This window comes from Blennius ocellaris (genome assembly GCF_963422515.1).
Source record: "Blennius ocellaris genome assembly, chromosome: 15".
In the NCBI taxonomy this organism is placed as follows: domain Eukaryota; kingdom Metazoa; phylum Chordata; class Actinopteri; order Blenniiformes; family Blenniidae; genus Blennius; species Blennius ocellaris.
Window position 1 is genome coordinate 20,400,483 of NC_137664.1, and position 21,741 is coordinate 20,422,223.

The window sequence follows — 21,741 nt, forward strand, 5'->3', positions numbered from 1 at the left end:
TCAGACGTCTGCAACCTTTACCATCAAAAGAGCCATTTTGTTTCTTTCCAACAAATAAGATTCTTCTGAAGCCACACAATATGTTTAATCATAAAATATCACAGAGTCGATGAAGTTATGTATGTAGCCATGGCTACAAGTTAGAATAAATTTAGCTGTTTCAGCTTTTGTAGCCATTTTTTTGTCGTTTTAACATTTTTATCCTATTTTATCTGATTCAGCATGTTTGATATTTTTAGCCATTTGGACTTTTAGACGATTATGTTCATAGTTTGATTGATTTTGCTCCATTCTTGACATTTTCAAACATTTCGATTATCTTTCTTTTTTTTTTAAAACCTAAACCTGGCTTCTTTTGTTTTTGCTAATCGTTCTTATAAACCTTTGCCCGGTTTTTAGCACTTCATAGCCGTTTTATAAATTGCAATTTTAGCAGATTGTGGCCTTTTTTAAGAGCAATTTTAGCAGCTTTAGCCCTTTTAGCCAAGCGAGTCTTTTTGAAATTAACCAGCTATGCAAATTTAAGAAAAAAATATCAGTTGACAAATGTTTCTACAATATTTTTCAGAAAGCCTCAAAAAGCCACTACAAAGGAACTAAACATAACCTCACATCCTCACATTGTACTATAGAAGTGGGTAGCCAGCAGAAAACCTGCTGCAGCACCACACTGCCATCTAGTGGTGATCAATTCTCAGTGCATAATCACTGGATGCTGTTTAAATTCACCATTGATCACGTGTACATTCAGTCCCTGAATCATAAATCAATAGATTTTCAACCATGTCTATTGGAGGGTTCTCATCAAGTTAATAACTGAATAATCTATTCATACTTTTTATTTAGATGAATTGAGATTTGATTCCACACTCTTTCTCCACAGGGCGTGCCAGGCAGCCCGGGTCACGGGGGCTTTCCTGGAGGACTGGTGAGTGTTAGTGCAACATGTTTACATGCATGCTGGACTCTGCCTGACTTTTCATTGCCGTGTTGTCAACAGGGTAACAGAGGCCCAGATGGAGACAAGGGAGATCCAGGACCCAAAGGAGACAAAGTACAAACATTTCTTTCTTCAGTACACCACCAAGAGGGAAAAAAATGGTTTTGCATTTTTCTTCACAGGAGAATTAGTGAGGATTTCTATGCATGATTGGGAACTGATTTCAGATTTTTATATCTTATGATTATATTAATATGTTTCATAATATATATAATTATACGTGATTATGAAAATTAAGTGTGATGGAACAGAATGGTGAAGAAATTCAAATCAAAAAGTACATAAAATGTTAAATTGACAAAGAAAATGTCATTTAGAGGAAGAATGCCTTAAAAAGACTGCTGTGTGGCTACAATACAGGGTTTCATTTAAATGTGTTGACATTTCTAAAATATAAAGAAAGCGCATCGTATCACTCCTGTTAGCCTTTTGAATGCTAACACACTTTAAGCACATGTGAATGTGCAACATCTCCAATCTGTATTCCTCCTAAATCAGAAAGATGAGCAGTCTACGTAAATAACAAAGGCTGATAATTCTCTGATCTGATATAGTTGGGAACAGTGATGCCGGTAGCACATAATTAGTAATGCATTACTCTCATGAACGCTTTTTTCAGTAACGAGTAACAAAACGAGTTACAAGTTCCAAACCAGTGATCCGATTACTTCTCCACGTTACTATAGTAACATCCAACAGGAGAAGTTTCTTGTCTGCAAAGCCGCTTTATTACTAAACTCAAATTGACTATTCACTACCAGAGTGGTTATTTCCCCACATGATGTCATAAAGAGAAAATCTCTGAAGCACCTGTATGACTGCACATTCAGTAAAAATTGGAGTAAGCAAGTGAGGGAGATGACAGACTTTTACTGTTAGAAATCCATGAGAAAGTACATTTTTGCATATGGGACCTTTAAATTCCCGCCTCCCTACGAGAAGCCACATGATATCAAATTAGGTCCGACTCCTCCGACCCTGCCCTGAAGTCAGAAGGGAAATGGCTTCAGGTACGAAGGATTGGTTGTACTTGTTAAAGTCTGAGCCCAAAGCCAGAAGGCAAATGCTGGAACTCAGCAAGGACGGCATCAGCATTCCTGATGATTTGTCTGCTTTGTTCACTGTTCGGTCTGTTGCGGGGTGTTTTTCGATAGAAACCCAAAGAAGAGACGAAACATCTAAGATAACCTTTGAAAGAACTGCTCCTCGCGTGTTAGAAAACCAGAGGTAAGAAGTGATGTGTTTTTCATTCCAGGGCTTTCAGGGGGCAGCAGGGATCAGTGGTCCTCAGGGAGAGAGGGGCCCCATCGGCTCCCCAGGTTTCCCAGGAGCCCAAGGCCGGCCAGGAACCGGAGGCGTCCAGGTAGGAGAGTTCAAGTCTTTTTATGTTGTTTCGGCAGCTCCACATGATAAGCGGATGCTTGGTTTGTATAAATCTGCACCAACAGCAGCTGTGTTCAACATTGCAACTTGGTGAGATTGTGTGACCATTGCAAAGCCCAAAAATCTCGACTCATTTAAAAAAAAAAATATTATTATTTCTTCCTTCAGGGCTCAAACGGGGAAACGGGTCTTCAGGGGAAACAGGGCAGCCGTGGATCAAAGGTCAGTGATAATTAAGATGACTTCATGTCAACATAAACATCAGCATTTAACTGTGTAACGTCACAGCTGGCGGCCTTCTGAATGTGAATCTAACCGTTTTATGAGGTGAAGGAGTGATGGAGCGAGAATGTAACCAGAGTTTGGACTTGTTTTAAAGAAAAACTGAGATCCCTCATGCAGCTACAGCTGCCAGTGTGCATGAATGTGCATAAATTTGCAACATCATGAATAAATGGACACCCCCAAAAAACTTGGAGCTTATCATGTTGGGGTCCAACACACCACCACCACCACCACCACCACCACCCAGGTGGTAGTGTCATTATAACCTGCTGCTGCTGCTGCTGCTGCTGCATGTCAAAAGGCGTAAAAGAATAATTGGTATTACTTGTCACAGCTGGAATCCTCCTCCTTTTTTTGTGTGAACAGAAATAATCCCCACATGAACGATGCGATGTTTGTCTTCTTTTCAAACAGGAGATGAATGGCGATGTGGATTAATGTTGAAAAGGTTTCAAGAATAAGCTCATTAATCCATGTTATACAATTCTACAAATGACTCCAAAGAGTTTGTACGATACATGGACGACATATAAACAATCACTTTCTCATTGTCATGTGTTCAAAATCAATGCCAGGTTTTAAAAGCCAGGCAAAAAGCAAACAATTACAACTGAAAATGACTACAATCTGAACATAAAGCCCATTTGAACAAAACCTTCTGGTACAAAAAGCAGTAAATTGTCCAGAAAATATCTGGAATAGCTGTTGAATTATGGCTGCCTTTAGAAACTCATCCTGACAGCATGGCTTTGAGGCGAATGCTACTTCGTTTGCTTTCATGGCAGCATCACTGATATCCTGAATATTAGTAGGTATTAAAGAGAAAGCTCATCATAAAACATGTTTCTGTTTGTGGTCACATCCTGTTACGCAGGTTTATAATTAAACATGTTGTGAAAACTCCAGTGTATCACGAGGGGTCATTTTATAGTCTCTGGGCTTTTATTTCTTCTTTTTTTTTAAGCAGGAAGCGCCTTTGAGATAAATGCATCTTTTACAAGGGAGAGCTGCATGTAGATTCCACTGCAGAAATACACACACTTGTTAACCTCCACATCCATCTTCTATACTCATTTACAGCCTCACACACATTCACACTCACATCTTTGTGCCATTTATTTCAAGAGCATCAAACTCACATTAATTTAGGGGCCACAAACAGCAGGATTTCATCTCCAGTAAATTATATATGCAGTTTTATTTATATATATATATAAAACTAGAACTCTAAATATATGTCTTTGTTTTAATGCAACAATTAATACATCATTAAGAAGTTTACATATAATCAACTATTCTTTTGAAAAAACATGACAAACCTGAATATAAATCTTTATATTCTATATTCTATACAGTTATTTTATATATCTGTATAAAATTACTGCAATTTCAACAGTATTAAGTCTCACTTCTCCGTGTTCTTTACAGCTTCCAGACCACAGTGGATTTGTATTACACTATTTACATCTTGCATGGCAGAAAACATTTGGCCACATGTCGCTAAATTCTCTGCGTTATACAGATAATGTCAAGACAATTTCCAGAATTTCGAGAATAATATGAACTGACTATATATTTGAGTAGCAGCTACATGTGGCCAAATGTTTCCTCCCTTTACATCAAACTGATCGAGTGGAAAAGGTGTCTTCCTTTGAGAAAATGTTCACGTTCTGACATAAACCTTTTGAAAGCAATTACTTGATACAGCTATGGCTCAGGCGGTAGAGTGGGTCGTGTCTCATTCCAAAACAACAATCCCCCATTTGTCTTTGCTCAATACACTGAACTCCCAGTGGATGGACTGAGCTTTGCTTGTGTGAATGTATGAATAAGACAAACATCTTAAAGCGCTCCGAGGGCCATTACACATCAGGCCAGTAGTGGAGCTGTAAAGCACACAAACACACAGAAATGAAAGCTCATTTAAACTTTAGTCTTTCGTCGTTCTATAGGTTCACTCGGTATCTGCTGTGTGTGAGAAATGAATGTCCATGTATGCAGATGATGGTGTCGTACTGTTCTGTTGGATCAGTCATTGTCCTTAATGTGGATCTATACTCACACTCAGCTCTCCTTGTTGACACCCCCCATCATTGTACCGAACCTCCACGTCATGAATCGGTGTGTTTCAGCCATCACTGCGACTATATCAGTCAGATTCCGAGCTCATGCATTATCTCTTGGTACTTGATAGTTAAGCTGGTAGCTGGAGTTTAGAGCAGCTGGTACGTGACAAACTGATGTCATGCGACAGCTCCCCTCTCGGAAAGGAAGCTCACAAATACAGACTCTCGTCCTCCCATCGGGGTGATTATAACGGTATTTCTGCCATGTGCAGGCACAAACACACCTGTCTGTCTTTTCATGAACATAGAAGAAACATTCTTGGAAGCGTCCGGAAGCACCAGGGCTTCAGGGAATCTTGAGGTCGTGACAAGACACGTGTAACAAGCAGGAAATAGTCAATCCTTTGTGTGGGCGCACCATTGTCTGGATCCTTCAGAGAACTGACGCTGTGCCATTGACTGAAAACCTGGTTGAAGACGCTCATTCACCCGGCTGCACCAACAATGAGCCTGGACATACATCTCCACCCTGTAATGATCCGTACAGCCACATTCATTCATTCATCAGCCTCAGGCCAACACTTCTGTATTCATACTCAACTCATACAGTCAAACACATTTAATTTTATCGAATTAATATTAATATTTAATAGTACAAATCCAGCATGTTGCACAACTTGAGACAGTTAACTGGAGATTTTGGGAGATTTTTTTTACAGCCTCTAAAAAAGGGGTGTGAAACTTAAGCCTAAAACTGAGACTCTGATTCATCCATACCACCAAGGAAAGGGTTACCATGTCAAACAATGATTTCTTAACAGTAGTGGACACAATACAAGATATTTTTGGACATTTCACTTTATTTTGCTCCAGAAGTTTTAACTAAACTTGTTTTGGTGACATTATGTGAAAATGTTGACATTTTTTATCACATATCCTCTGTGCCACAGCAAAATAAAAGTCTAAAGTTTGACCTTAAATGTTATTATGACGGTATTTTATCAGTCCAGCCCACTGGAGGTGAAATTGTGCTCAATGTGGAACTAAAATAACTCAAATGTATTTAACGCTTACGATCTAATCTCTTAACTTCCTTAAAGGGGAACCGAGGACCTGATGGACGTCCCGGAAAACCCGGACCCAGAGGCAACAAGGTATGATGGACATTTTTGGCGTTACCTGCATCACCATGTCGACATCACTGCACTTTGTTCGTGCTTTTTATTTGGAATACAGTTCATGGTAATGCAGTTGAAGCTGGCTGCACAGATTGCGACTAAGATTGCTTTTTCGGATCTTTATCGTCTCTGTTTCAGGTTGAAAACATCCTTGAAAATGAATAAATAGATTTCAGGGGGTGGGGGAGTGGGGGGGTAGGTTTATATTTAGTTTTTGGACCAGCTCCGCAAGTCTCTCAAAATTTTTTCTTTATTCATCATTACATTGCAGAAGCATTACATTTTCTTTTTAGTTTACCGGTAATTCGACAGCCCTGATGCATGTGACAGCTATGTAGCTGATGCTTTGTCTGCCTCTTCTCATTTCCAGGGATACTCTGGACCGAGGGGACACCCCGGCCAACCAGGCCCATCGGTAAAGTGAAACACATGTTCAAAGGTTCAAAATGATAAAAACTACGAAGGGCAGTGTACATGAGCCTTGTACAGGGAAAGAGGACCTCTAGATTTGATTGCCTGAAGTTGACCTGAATGCACATTCATTCATCCATTCAGAGAGAGAAAAATTATCTTAACAGTTTTCTTCCTTTGTGCTTTGTTTGTGTTTGTGGCTGTTTGTTGCAGGGTTTGCCAGGCCCGCCCGGACCAGGGGGAGCAGAAGGAAAGCCTGGTACACAGGTTCCCATTCTCTATCATATTCTAATCTCATCACCTGAAATGACTGTGTGTGCCTGCTTGCTCTTGATTACTGTCTGTTTGTTGTTCCTATAGATTGGGAGCACAATAAACATGTCGGTGGTATACCTTACTGTGGTTTTAGAGCTAAGATCATCATTGATACAAGTTTAAAATGAGGGAAAGAACGTATGTGCAATGGTTTAGGTGGAGGTAAGGGAGCTGAGGATTGTATGAAGTCCACCAGGTAGCAAAACACAACTGGAAGTATCTGAAATGTGACATGGGTTTAGACTTGAGAGCTAAAATTACTATCGCTGTGACTCCTCTCTTACTGTACTACAATCTCTTTGTTTCTTTGATTGTTTGTTTCTTTATTTCTTTCAATTATTCCATATAGAAATAGATGCTTGTACACATGCACACATTTAACACATATTTAGTTCAACATGTCTGAAAAGTGGCAGGAAGAAGTTATTTGATCCTACCTCCTTCAAAATGGACATTTTATAATCACCGTGCTTCCTGAATCACATGTATCAATATGGATGTAAACTCAGGTCAGTGTTTCCTCTCCTTCCTCCTCAGTGCAGTTCCAGTTGTTCTCTTTCAGGGAGGTGTTACCCTGTTTATGACACACTTTAAAATGCTATTTCCACTGAATACAAATCTTTCGGCGCGATGCACCGAAAGCGTGATGGAAGTGACCTCAAACTGTCAAGACCGACTCCTGCTCTGAGTGAGAGGCACCGCTGTGAATTCAGCGCAGTGTCGGGCAGCAGGCGGCAGTCTTTGTACAGTCTGAGTATTCACTGCTGCTTTTTATCCTGCGCTGAAACTTTTATCTCACTGTGGCGTTTAATTGTAACTCAGAGGCACATTATATGATTACAAATATTAGATTTTCTCCATTTAGTGCAGAGCTTAATTGTTTCTGTGGGAGCAAATGATAAAAGCCTGAATTGGCACTGTCGTTGACCTCCACCGAAAGGAAAATTGCAGTTTTTGGTATTGTGTGTGTTTCAGGGTCCCTCGGGTGCAGCTGGCAGCGGCGGCAGTAAAGGGCAGACGGTAAGACGTTTAGCCGCGGACTGACCTCGTTCCCTCGACCTCCAGGGTTCAACAGAACAGCAAACACACCATTACACTTTCACAAGACAAAATCATAGAGTCATGTTTTATAGATTCATGAGCAGACTATAAAACAGTTTAGAACCTTAATTATTGTCTTCAAAATGTCTTTCAACGTGTCTAATAGTTTGGGTTGAGGCCATGGAAAGCATCATGTGATAACATCACATCATATATTAGCACAGAGTGTGATACAGCTTCACTTCATGTTGTAATAACTCGTGTTTTACAGTCAGCGCAATATCTCAGAAAATGTGGGTATGACTTGGATTTCTTCTGTTCATATTGTTTTGATTTCATGATTAACTTGTCAAAACGTGCAAAATACAGATGCTTACAACAAGAAAAATAGATCATGCAAACTGGGCCTAAACCTTTTAGCAGCACAACACAGAAAATGCTCTGGGTGAACTTTCCCAGTCTGTACTGTAGATATTATCAAGTAGGAATGATTTAACCCTTTGTCTTGAAAGAAATACTCTGCTGGCCTCACAAGCTGAAACTAAGATTTAAATTTGGCGATAGTGTAAGTTTGTTGAAGAGGTTTTACAGGACGCTGATAAAAATTAATTGCTCCTATTTCCTGTCTCCAGTCTGAGTTCATGATGTTTTCATTCAGCGAAATGCTGCGGTGCAAACTACTGTCTGCGTTTGCATCATCTGATGCAGTCATAAGAATTTATTTTTTCTTTCTTTTGGAAAGGGATGTCAAACTTATTATGGTTTACGGGTCACATACAACCCAATTTCATCTTGAATGGGCCAGACCACTAAAATAGCGGCATAAAAATTTTTTGGCGCTATTTTTAACATTAGTATTTTAACATTACTTTTTCTTTATTGTGGCGCAGTGTATACTTGATGAATATGTCTACATTTTAACAAAACCAAACAAGTACCAAAGAATTGCTATGATATCAACATAAAGACAAGATTAATGCAACTTTGTGATGCAAAATATAGAGAAAAGTCCCCAAAACTATTAACCATGGTATTTGGTAGCTGTCTTTTGTGGCAGCATCTCTGATATCTTATCTCGAGTCTGTGTTTTATTTGTCATTTTTGGGGTTTTCTTGGTGGTTTGGATGGATTGGAGCCTTTTGCGGCAGGTTTTGGCCCACTGGCTTTTTGTTTGACACTCCTGCTTTAGATCAACTCTGCTGAATTTAATCAATAAAATTAGATCGATAAAGTGCTTCTAGTTTCATTGATTCATTTAAACACCTTCAAGTGTGTGATTTGATATTCAGGATTCAGTATGATAATAACCATGATAATAGACCCACTGATTTTTCATAAAAGCAATGATGTCTGATTGCTTGTAAATAAAAGGGTGTTGTTGACGATAATCTAGAAATTCTAAGCAAAGATCTGTTGATCTTATAGCCTAATTTCCACAACGTTTTGGAGACGGATGGTAATGTTTAAGCTTTGAAATCCATCTAACCCCCTCGTCGACTGTTTGATGGAGCAGAAGCTCAAACTTCAAGTTGAAGGAACTCATTTACTGCCCAAAGTGATTGTAAACCGACCCGGAAAAGCTCTGTGCTTAACTGAAAAAAAATAAAATAAAAATTCTAACTTCCAATCTTTTATCCATAATGACATTGGAATTGTATCCTCATAAATCTAATGGAATGGACTGTGCCAGGAAACCATTAATTAAACGCCAGATTAAACAACTATTAGTAAAATACTGAAGCAACTCACTTAAATCAATAATTTAACAGCTCGCTGCACGTCTGCTAATTGGAATAAATAGATTACAGTGCTCTTTTTAGCACATTCACTTTTAGTTTGTGTTCTTTTCGTTGTTTCTGAGCACGTCTGTCATTTCCAGGGCTTCTCGGGACTCGCTGGAGAGAGAGGAATGGACGGCGCACCGGGATCTCCGGTATGATTCTGAGGCCCCCCCCCTCAAAAAATACAAACACAAAGTTTGATTTTTTTTTTTACCTGTCGTCCTGTAGGCTTCATTGGCTCGTTAAAAAATACATTGCTGCTGATGATCCTCCTTGAACTCTTTGTCGGTTTATCTAACAGGGACCACCAGGGAAGGCGGGACCGCTGGGTGCACCAGGACCCCCAGGAGACCGGGTGAGTATAACAAAATAATGCAGTTTTGTAATGCAAATGATTATGTTAAATTAATTACACAGGTACAATAACCAACATTTTATGTGAGCTCTGCCTTGTCTGCATATTTGTACCTAATTTGACCCATTTTATAACTATTGCTTTTTTTTTAACCATTAAATCTAAAATCTGTTTCTCGGGTCCAGATTTTAGAGCATCTTCCTCCCACTGCAGCCTTAGTCTTTAGATTGAACTACACAATGTGTCATAATGCAGCTACATGCACATTCATTCATTCACTCAGTCCTTAGTTATTTAGCTCCAATGACAAATTCCACTGCAATTCAATGAAGTAAACATTAAAAGTGGCTAATGCCTAACTAGCGATGATGTTTTCTCTAAAATTTTATTTTGTTTGCAGGGTTTCACAGGGAAAGCGGGGATGGAGGGACCCCAGGGCCCAGTTGGCATGTATGTAAGTGATTGTTCAACAAAGACACTTTAGATACACACAGTTACACAATGAGAATGTGTGGTCTGCCACACAGCTTAATCCACAGGAGACTTTTGTCTGTTTTCTTTGGGCTTGGAAATTAGATTACGTGAACCCTGCTGTCTATCCTTTCGGGAAAACTCGTATCAATTTTGCATGTGCCACAGGTACAATGTTTCACCAGTTTTATATCTTAAATGGCGTAAATAGCGTAGAAAACAACAAAAATGTCGCCAGTTATAATGCTCTTCTTCAGAGTGTTTGTCCATGTCCAGGCAGTTGGTGGGTGAATGCTACTGGCTCGTTTGTGTTCGGGGGGCGGGGCTTAGACAAAGGTCAATTGGCCTGCGTGTGGCCCCTAAATTTAAACGAGTTCAACACCTTTGCACTACATCATCAGCAAATTTTGAAATGCTCTTTATTGGCTGAATATTTACCTGAGCTCCACATGAAGAGTAGATGTTGTCGTCATTCGTACAAATCCCGATGTGATTTGACACTGTATTAAAATACCTTAGTCGCATTGCTGCCAAAAAAAGGAAAAAGAAAGAAATGAACTAATTAATTTTAGATGTGATGTGAGTGCATTTAGGCAATGCATCATTTTCATGATTTTCTGAATCACAAGGGTTGCACTTTGACTTAAACAGATGCATGTGAGGTGAATATGGCCTTTTATTTTGCTGGATTAACGCAAAGCTGAGCAAACAGCCCAGGAAGTGTTGATCCCGCCTGCTCACTCCCTGCTAATCATCAGATTGGAATATTTTAGCTCAATTACACCTGTTGTTTCCAAACCAAAACTGTAGAAAAATGCTGGTTTCCTGTTAATTTATTTATGAACACAAATAAAACTAAATACATGGGTTTTAACAGAAATACACCACAATACAACTTTCTGTATTTCAATTATGTGCAACACGGTTTAATTGTATGTCTGTATACGCAGTATTTCTTTCTATTTTTATCTTTGTGCCTCTGGGACAGCAAGTCATTGTGAATAAGAACTACTGTACCTCTCAAGTGACCTACCTGCTAAAACAAGGGTGAAATAAATAGAGATACATAATCGGAGATGCTGCACAAGCCAAAGACAAAGTCACCAAGGACATTCAAGCTTCATGTTATTCTTGTTTCTGCTACATCCCTTTGCTCACTGATGATGTTCGCTCTTCCCTCCATCAGGGGATCCAGGGGACCACCGGCATGCGTGGGCCTTCGGGTTTCCGTGGAGAAAGGGTGAGCTTCTTGAGAAACATTAGAGAATGGGGAAGTGTGTATTTTTGGATATGCTAAAAAAAAAAAAAAAATCAAAATCCTGCGACACAGCCTGTGACCTTTGCATTTCTTTGTCCTGTGCGTCAGGGTGAGCCAGGTTTACGAGGATTATCTGGACCGCTTGGAAAGCCCGGGCCTGCTGTAAGTGTCTGAAGTTTCTTTTAAAGTCCTATTTCCTGACTCCCAGCTCTTGGCTTCCCTTCAGCAGGACTGAGAATCGTGTGGCAGATTGGATTAAGAGCAGTTTTGATAGAGGTCAGACCAAGGATGGCGTGTAAATCAAAGTGTTCACTCACTGTGGACGACGTGCCAGCGTAAAGATGCGGACGGGTCGCGGTGATTGATTTGGTTTGATCCAATGGTGGAAAGTCCCTGGGTGGAATGTACGCGAGGGGACATTTAGCTGATACAAGACAAATAAATTACAGGACCGAAGAGCTCAGACTCACAGCCAGACGACATCTTCAATGACAAAGCAAATTCGTTTCATACGTTTGAGCTAAATTCAGCTGGTTTTTCTTTACATTCACTTCAATCTAAGTGAGATCCAGGTCTGTTTGCACAACGACGTTTCAAGTGGAAATGCAGTTTTTGCGTTTCAGGAAAGTACCAATACCATGTTTTGAAAACAATGTCTGTTTGTACGGAAACAGCAGAAACACTGAAAATGTAGTTTTCATATTGGGCCACTCGTACGTAGAGATTCATATAGAGGAAGAATATGCACTGAGAGTCATGACACTCTGGAGGCAAACATTGTTCTTATTGTCCTTCTACTGAGCATGTGCAGAAGAACTATGTACTATGGTGTTGGTATGCATGTGCAGTAGCAGTGGTTCTGAAAAGTTGCATTATCCCCCTTTTCTGTCGGATGATTTTTAAAATGTTGGGGTTTTTTCCTGTTTCCACAGGGATGCCACATTTTAAAAAGTTCCACCTTGGAATCCGCTTTCAAAAAGTTGCATTTTCCCCCGTTTCCATGGAGAGAAAATTGAAGTGTTTTCAAAAAGTTAGATTTTTTCCCCCCATTTCCACATTTTAAAATGTAGCATCATGGGAGCGTTTTTCGCGACTCTGAGCGCTGTTGTCATACAAACAGATACCTAAACAGAAAGTTTGACATTTTCACCTGACACACACACACACACACACACACACACACAAACACGAAATCTTGCATTGTGTGTATGTAGGTGTGTGTTAGTGCGTTAAATGGAATGGGAGGAGCGGATGTGCTTTAGGACGGAGACGAAATGGTGCAGAAGAAACGGAGGGAGATGTAGTAGGTCATGATGTGCTTTGTCAACATTGTGTAGATGTGGCAGGATATGTCAACGTGTATCAACTGAAAAAAGCGTTTTCACTGAACTCTTGTTTCCTGTTGTAAAAGTAATGTCAAGTGGTTGAATTATCTTGATCTACTTGTCTGCATAAGAATTCGTACGTGGAATGCCGCTCACTTGCCGCCCCCGTGGCTGCCAGCGCACGCACACGCACACACACACACACACACACACACACACACACACACACACACACACACACACACACACACACACACACACACACACACACCGACACACACACACAGACACACAGCTGAAGTCCCAGAAGAGATTGCACAGTTTCTAGGTCACAGCAGGAGGAACACTGCGACCTCTCACACCTTAAAATAAACACTGGACTTTTCCATATAACATTAACAGTTTCTTGAGATGTTATTGGGTCCATGCATATTTTGGGTAGCACAGTTTGTATGGTCTTGCTAAAATTGTCACTGCGAAGGCTGTGACATTTTAAACTACATGCTGACTCATACATATGTTATAAAACATCTTGAACTCCTGACCTTCAACATTTGCTGTTTTCTCAGACCTGTAATCTATAAAGATCATTTCCTGTGTGAAGAGGGGTTTTTTTCCGTCTCTGCTCTCTTGTTTTCCCACCCTGTGAATCAATCTTCTCGTTTTGTGAGATTTGGGGAAAAGAAAAGTCCCTCTTGCATGGAAATAGGCACTTTCAGTAATAGAAGAGAGACTATTTTTTTTAAAGTTCACGGTCTCCTCCATGTGGAGTCACTGAGCGCACGGTGGAGTCGCTCACATGACTGCCCACTGCTGGTGAAATCCATCAATCTGTCATAGAGGAAAGTCAGAATACGGCTCCGGGGAGCCGGGCTGAGCAGGTCTGAGCTCCAGCAGTAAACACATTGGTAAAGTCAAGACTCCACACTGTGAAGGTCTTACACTTTACTCTTTTCTCAAAAGAAAAATTAAGGCATGAGACGCTGAGGCGGCAGAATGTGTGCCAGTCTTTCTTTTAACCTTGTGATTTTGTGATTTAAAAAAAAAATGATGGAGTGCAGGTATCAGATTTCAGTGTTTGCAAATGGTGCAACGTGTGATCAGCAATGATTGAGGGTAAAAAAAAAAAAATCATAAACTATCACATTTTTATCTCAGAGCTAATCCATGGAGAGCTTTAAAAGAAATGTAAGGATTTAAAGGGGTAATCCAGCCAGAACTGCTCCTACTGGTCCTGAGCCATTAAATTCTGAATTGCACCTGAAGGCACCACAATGGAACATCTAATATAATAACCTATTGATTTCTCTGAAGGAGTAGATTTGATGAAAGGTGTTATGATAGTGGAAAACAATTTGTGGTTATTTGCTCCAATTATTATTAGAAGTTTTTTATTTATTTATTTATTTAATTTAGTTCTAAATTTAATTTCAGCATTTGTTTTTAACATATGTCTAATGAAACCGGAGGATAAGAGAAAATGAAGTGAGGCCTTTCTTGTCTTTTTTAAAAACTAGATAGTTCCAGACATGTCAAAACATACACAAAATACAGATATTAACAAAATAAAGTATGCATTTTGACTCAAATAAATATATATGTGCATGTATCCACTTGTTTACAATGATCATTCTGAATCTCAGGCTTGGACATTGTTTCATTTCGTGGCGTTTATTCCAAACCTTCCCTATGTTTATGAGCAAACTACATCTTTGTTGTACACTCACACAGTATCTGCTCTTCCAATGCTCAGGTGGAGGTGTGAGCCATGCATGTGATTCACATGTTCTGACTTGCTTTGTGTGTTTTCTGTTGCAGGGTCTGCCCGGTCCACCCGGGGAAAAGGGACCCCGAGGACCTCAGGTGAGAGGATCTGTTTAGTTTCACCTGCTCGCTGACGATGGACCTAAGCTGCAATGCCAAAAGCGTTTAGTATTCTATATTTTAGTATTCTTCTTACAGTAATTCAGGAAATGGAGCCTATTAATGCAACATGACGTACAACAATATTTTGGAGAAAAAATAACTTTAATTTAAGTTTAAAGGTTATCATGGCTCTCTTTACCGGTTTGCATGTTACATAATGTGTCTTTTACGATCTTATTACGCTAAAGGCTGGAGATGAGGTACATTCTTCAGAAATAACTCATGAAATACAGACATCCCCAGCAGCGCTGATGATTGTATTGAATTTTCACACTCCGTGTTTGCTCTTTATTCACAGGGTCGTCTCGGAGACGAGGGACCCAAAGGCATCGAGGGCCCACCAGTAAGTCGGCGAAGTCAAGAAATTTGCATCCAAACTTCATAAGCAGCATTTTCACTGAGGCAAATTGCTTTTGCATTTTGGACACGCACGGCTTTCTTTTTGACTGGACGTGCGCTGCACTGCGGCACATTTCGGGTTTGGCATGGCGAGGATCGGTGCTGGCGCCTCGAGGGAGAGGACTGTCACAAGTGTTTTATTGAGCGTTAAATTCAAAGTTCTGCATGTCGTCTCATCTACAAATCAGATATAACATATTCATGGGGCTTTATTTGATCCAAATTTCTGAGCCTGAGACGACACGGGGACTAAACTGAATCAGTTTAAGGAAAATAACATTGAAGATACCAACTTTTGGCAATGACAAAAAAATATATACCCAGTGTGCAGGATTGGAAACGTTCAGAGAGCACCACTTAAGTAAAGCTGATTTTACTAAATCATTATCACTGTCGTGTGATATTAACTCACAAATCAATCATTTTTCACAGAAGCAAAAAATAGGCCTGATGGATGGATGGATCATACTGTAGATCAGAAAAGGGGTCCATAACTTTTCCTTTAAAAGTTTAAAAAGGCAGTTACCATTACAAAAAATGACACCTCTTATTAAAGCATTACCTTAGCCACGAACCACATATGAGAAAATGGTCAGATTAAGTCTGTATTGTTCACTTTGCATTGGACGGTGCAGGAGAAACCTTCCTATTTTGACCACAAAGTTTCAGAAAAAATTCAAGTCAAATGCAACATTGAGGAGCCCTTCAAGGGAAAAAAAAAAAACTGCCTCATTATTATGTGCAGTTTGTACATGTGGAGTTAAATGTGTGGCTGTGGAAAAAGGAGAAAGTTTTAGAGCATTTGTGCAAAATGAGTGAGAAAATAAAATTCCAGGGGGGGAAAAAAACATTAAATAAATCTTTAAAAAGTTTGTGGTACGCTGAATGTTGTGTCCAGAAGAGTGTTTGTGGTGAATAATGATATTCTACTTCAATGCTGATGCATCAGCTCACTCAGCTCCTCGTAGTATTTAGTTGTTTTCTATGTTTGTTTTTTAGGGACCCACTGATATCTCTTTTTAAAAGGATGAGTACAGATATAAGTAAATGGTAAATGGACTTCACTTATATAGTGCCTTTCAGCTGTGTGAGCAGCCCCAAAACACTTTACGTAATTCATCACATTCACACGCCATTGGAGGCTGCAGCCATGCAAGGCGCTGTCACTCCAGTGGGAGCAGTTTGGGGTTCAGTGTCTTGCCTTGTCTTGTGTCTTGTCTTGCTTCAGCATGTAGACAGGCAGCAATGGGAATCGAATTGGCAACCTTCCAATTGGGAGGCGACTGCTCTACCTACTAAGCCAGACTCTAGCTACTTACCGATAGCAGTGCATCCATTTTTTTTTCTCTTCACTTTACATGAAATACCAAACAAGTTGAATCAGTCTTGAACAATCAAGGCACGAGACTCACAGCTGATCCTCATTACTGCAGCCTGATTCTTTTGTGGATTTTTCTCTCTGTAGAAGTGTCTTGAAATGACTGTATATAGAAATATAATTGAAATGAATTGAATGTTTAGGGACCTCCAGGTATCCCAGGTTCAAATGGCCCAATTGGAAAGCCTGGACCCAGGGGAACCAAAGGACCACCGGGACCCAAGGGACCAGAAGGGCCCGCAGGAATACCAGTGAGTGGGTACCTACCTTCAACTGCTGTTTCTGTAGCGTCTGGGAACAGTGGAACAGAACTTTTACAAAACCGTACAATCGTCTAAAATCTTTATTGAATCATCACAGTAGAGAAGCACCTAAACCAACTGAGGCACCTATTTGATCTGATCAGGGTCCGCAGGGTGCTGAAGGAGTGCTGGGAGCAGCAGGGGAAAAAGGACCCAAGGTGAAGTACCGACGCTTTAATATTAAATATCAATAAAAGTGAACCTTCATCCCTGTTACTGTATTGAATGTCTCAGGGTTTAATGGGACCTCTTGGTGAAGCTGGACTCACGGGACACCATGGACCTCAGGTTGGTGAATTTCTGTGGCTCAACAGTCAAAACTCTTTTACATTGAAACTCATTGCACACTGAGACAATCCTTTTCAGGATAAAATTATATTAATATCGACATCGGCATCTTAGAGGAAGCAAATGATTAACCAAACCATTTAATTCCACAAAACAACATAATTTTGAATCTAATCTATAGCACCTCCGGTGTTGGTCAGGAAGCCACCATGAACACAATGAGTACAGGTCTATGAGGAATCATTGCACATTTAGAATGAACTAGTTCTACATTCTCTATTTGCACCAAAGTGAATAAAGTTAATCACCTGAAATATAAGAAAAACAGATTTGGTGTTCTCAGTGTATTGTAGCTGTGTCTCTCTGACAGTAGATATTTAATTTAAATGTTCCTTGTTTCCTTTCCAGGGCCCTCCGGGCCAAACAGGTATCGAGGGTCCACCTGGAGGGAAAGGTGACCAGGTCAGTGAGAACACCCTCACATGACTTTTACTGACGAGTCCTGAGGTTGGTTGAAGTGAATCGATGTTTCAAATTCAAACCCGGAAGAAGCATTCATTAATATAGGCAACGTTTGAAGTGAAAATGAAAAACTTCCCTTACGTTCTGGAGTCCGTTTACAAGATATCGGAGCTTGGAAATTTTTCAAAACCACTACAAAGGCGGAACTTTTTGAAAACGCTTCAACTCCGTCTCTGTGGAAACGGGGGGAAATGAAACTTTGTGAAGACACTGCGAGTGTGGACCAACATTTTACCGTCACAGATGGTCATCAGAGGTTGACAACATGAGTTTGGGGCTGTAGTATCTTTTTTCAGAAGATTTTCCAGGAGCATGGGTTATGAGGACTTTCTGCTGTGAGAGCTGCGTCTGTAATCGTGGTTTAAAGTCAGACTTGTTCATATTGAGCATTGACTTGTGGTACACAAAGGTGTCAAGCTGATGGGTTTTGACTAAGAGTGTGGAAACACACCTAATATGTGACCGTGTCCAACTTCCTGTCTTCTCGTGTTTGACAGGGAGACATCGGTGCCAGCGGGAAACCCGGTCCACAAGGATCACCAGGAGAGAGAGGCTTCGAGGGAGTCAAAGGTCTCCCGGGGCCAGCTGGACCAGTTGGTAAAGAGGTGAGATCACCATTGGCTTAAAGCAGGGAAGTCCAACACATTTCAGTACAGGGGCCACAAACAGCAGTCCAACGTGTGCATCTCTTGTGTTAATAATTCTTGGTAGGATTAAGTTGCTGTTAGCTGATTATGTACGAGGCTACCCATTTGTGAATGAAGCAAAGAAATAATTTGAAAGGCATTCATTCGACGACTGCTGTGACCTGAAGCGTGAAATTACATCCGTCTGAAGATGTCATGATGACAGTGCGTAACTTAGTTTTCTTGGATTGGTTTTACATCTTGATTATATAATAGAGCAGTGGAAGAAAAGGTATTTCTTTTCATTACTGCAGTTCTTTGCGGAGCTCCATGAAAGGATGCAGCAGAACTTGAAAATGTACTTTTTCTTGAAAAGCACACAAGACACAGCTGCAGGCCTCGGTCCGTTTCTTTGCTTAAATTTGTGTAGTTAAACAAAACACGCCATAGTTGGAACACAGCACTTTATTCTGCTGTATTATTGAGCACCAGCGAGGATAAAAGAAGGGACACATCCAGCCTTTTTTCAATACTTTCCATTAGCATCTAATCGAAGGAGAAGTCAGTTTTTAATCTATTTACAACCGTGTTTTGCTGACGCTGCAGTGCAGGATACTTAACTTTTATTTAAAGAGGTTCTTTGTCCTCCATGAGATTGATGTTGTTTTTCCTGGGAACTACATAAATATCAGCAAGCTCTGTGTGTGTGTGTGTGTGTGTGTGTGTGTGTGTGTGTGTGTGTGTGTGCGTGCGTGCGTGCGTGCGTGCGTGCGTGCGTGCGTGCGTGTGTGTGCGTGCGTGCAGTTTTCAGCTCTTTTCACTTCACCCTGGCTTGGCTTACTTTGTTAACTCCATCGCGGATGGCAATCTCGCTGAATGGACAACATTTTACATTTAAATCTCTGAATTTTGTGTTGTTCCTCAGAAAAAAGTAACACTAATCAACAACTGGCCCATTCTGAAAGGTTTTAGTAGTTCAGGATAAAAAATAAATCTAAGAATGCACATTATGGGATATGTGTTAATATCCGATACGCTGATATTTCTCCAACTAAATATTGCAGATTCACGATGCAGATACCGATATAATCCTGAGTCCACAGATGCCTCAATGCATCAAAATCATGTGTCCATAGGATTCATCAATTTCCCACTTCCTATTCATTGTCTATGTGAAATGCACCACTGCATGCTGGGTGCGGTTGGTATTCAGCTGCGTTTCCCCAGAGTGACTCAGCTCATTTGCATAATTTCAAATCCTGCCAACTTCATGCAAATAAAATGCAGGGAGCAGGAAGTCTGACGCATTGTGAAACATTTGTAAAACGTCTAAACTTTCTGCCGTCGGACCAAAACAAACAGACAGACAGCAAGGCTTGATTCTCGCCTCAATTGTTTTAAGAAATACTTTTCTCTGAACTGTAGTAGTAATAAAAGAAAGAAAGAAGGTCTGTGAACGAGGCCCCACGTTGGTTTGGTTTGAAGTCCAAGAGCAGACAACCTCCAAGTCATGCTACATGCTACATGCTAAAGAGTTCCGAGGCCCATGCAGCAGCGATGCGACATGCTAAACATGATCAAGTTATGACTGATACTATGGCATCACATCAGTGCAAAAAAATACAAGTGAATTAAAAACTGTAATCGGGCACAGTTAGACCACTCTCTGCACGTGCAGTGCCTCTCTGCCCGCTCGCTGTCTCTGTCTTTGCGCACGGTGATGTTGACTTTTGGCACTTTGGCGGTGCTTTGCATACACGGCCTCGTCTGTAAACATCTTCTATTGTGCTCACATGACCATCTGTGTTTCATGTTGATGATTTTATTAATTTTTTTGGCGTGTGTTTGTCGTGCATCCCTGACTAAAAGATTTCCCCATTGATCGCTGCCATTTGACTGTGACAAAACTTCGGCTTTGTCATTAAGTCCTCTGTTTAATTAACAACAAACATTATGTACAAAGTGAAAACAAAACTTTCACTCATTTTTGGGGGTCTATTTACGCAACAATGGCGCTCGGAGCTACAGAAAACTTTTGAAAACGGCTCTCACGGTGGAACTTTTTGAAAATGTATCTCGTGAACAGGGGAAAATAGGGGAAAAAAACAATCCAACTTCATCTCATTCATATGAATGTCACTCGTTGCCATGTAACTAAACTTTTGTGAAACCAAAATACAAAAACAAGGCATTTTTTACATGAAATGTAAACAAGGCCATAGACAGAGAATGAGAGCTTTTTTCTTCGGCTCTGGAAAAACGTTTACGCCACGCTAAATTAAATCGCCCACCAAAATGACATCAAAATACCTCTTTGGGTCTTTTGTCTTCTTTGAAAAAGCATTATCATAAAATTTGCATTACATTTACTGCCACAAAAGTCTCATATCAGCACCTCTTGTTGTTGCTGGATTTTTAGTGGCGTCCTGCTGTGTTCATTAGCATCTATTCACAGGACATCTGCACCATCAACTTTGATTTCATCGCTCCATAAACCCTTTAAAAAACCCTCTGGAGGTACTTTATATGGCTCATTCTGGATCCTCCAGCTTTTCCTACACTTTAGCCCTCTTTCTGAGTTCCTTGCACCTTATATTTCTACAGATTGAGGAGAAATTCAGTCAAATGGAAAACTAGTTTATATCAGCAATATAGCACAGTCAGTTGTTGAGGCTCATTTCTGATTTATCTAGGCATGGAAATATATACATGCATTTCAATTGCTGTAAATGTCACTGCCTTTATACGTCTATGCATTCACTGTGTTGAAATGAGGGATTGGAAATCAATCCAACAGAGCGTAGCGCTCTAAATTAATATCACGCTCAAATACCAAAGAAAAGAGAAGAGTTCTTGTCATTAGAAGAGGAAAAGACCACATGTTGATGAGACGTCAATGTCAATTAAGAAGGAAGCACATGCTGTCTATCATCGAGGCATCTTGATAGTGAGCATTGTCAGTGGTCTTCTCTCACAGCTACTATTACAAACACTTGGTGTGATTCCAAGAGACGAACAAAAATACAGATGTATTGAATAAGTACGGAGTAAGGAGAGTGTATCTAATGTAGAGCATGAATTAACCTTTCATATACCAATGTCATTTTCTCCCTCATTGCTCAAATGCAAGTTACCTGACAATGATTAAATGAGATAGGAATTCAACTTCAAAAGGTTTTGGCGTAGAAGACAGAACAGTTTCTCGCTTCCCCTTCAGTTTCGTCTCCTTTTGCAACCAGTAAAAGTCCACAGGGGCTTGGTTGTTGAAGCGTTGTTGTAAAATAAGAATAATATGTTTCCTCCTCCACAGGGGGACATTGGGCCTCCTGGTGAAGCAGGAGATTCTGGACCTAAAGGAGAAAAGGTAAGCGTCACCTTTTTACTCCGAGGTTAACTCATGGTTTTGGATCAATAATGTGATTTCCTGGGTA

The 21,741-nt window shown here is 40.3% G+C and overlaps 1 protein-coding gene across 1 annotated transcript in view; it reads left to right on the forward strand.

The window, feature by feature from the left end:
* The window catches only part of LOC308140472 (uncharacterized protein), a gene marked incomplete at both ends in the record, with an annotated part of 120,854 nt that overhangs the window by 92,171 nt on the left and 6,942 nt on the right, over positions 1-21,741 (forward strand). Inside the window, 21 exons of the mRNA XM_080510287.1 lie at positions 884-928; positions 1,001-1,054; positions 2,256-2,363; positions 2,552-2,605; positions 5,835-5,888; positions 6,283-6,327; positions 6,537-6,590; positions 7,614-7,658; positions 9,559-9,612; positions 9,762-9,815; positions 10,216-10,269; positions 11,473-11,526; positions 11,653-11,706; positions 14,688-14,732; positions 15,094-15,138; positions 16,716-16,823; positions 16,979-17,032; positions 17,109-17,162; positions 17,571-17,624; positions 18,182-18,289; positions 21,621-21,674. Coding sequence (XP_080366413.1) covers positions 884-928; positions 1,001-1,054; positions 2,256-2,363; positions 2,552-2,605; positions 5,835-5,888; positions 6,283-6,327; positions 6,537-6,590; positions 7,614-7,658; positions 9,559-9,612; positions 9,762-9,815; positions 10,216-10,269; positions 11,473-11,526; positions 11,653-11,706; positions 14,688-14,732; positions 15,094-15,138; positions 16,716-16,823; positions 16,979-17,032; positions 17,109-17,162; positions 17,571-17,624; positions 18,182-18,289; positions 21,621-21,674 — 1,251 coding nt within the window. The remainder of the gene's footprint in view (positions 1-883; positions 929-1,000; positions 1,055-2,255; positions 2,364-2,551; positions 2,606-5,834; positions 5,889-6,282; positions 6,328-6,536; positions 6,591-7,613; positions 7,659-9,558; positions 9,613-9,761; positions 9,816-10,215; positions 10,270-11,472; positions 11,527-11,652; positions 11,707-14,687; positions 14,733-15,093; positions 15,139-16,715; positions 16,824-16,978; positions 17,033-17,108; positions 17,163-17,570; positions 17,625-18,181; positions 18,290-21,620; positions 21,675-21,741) is intronic.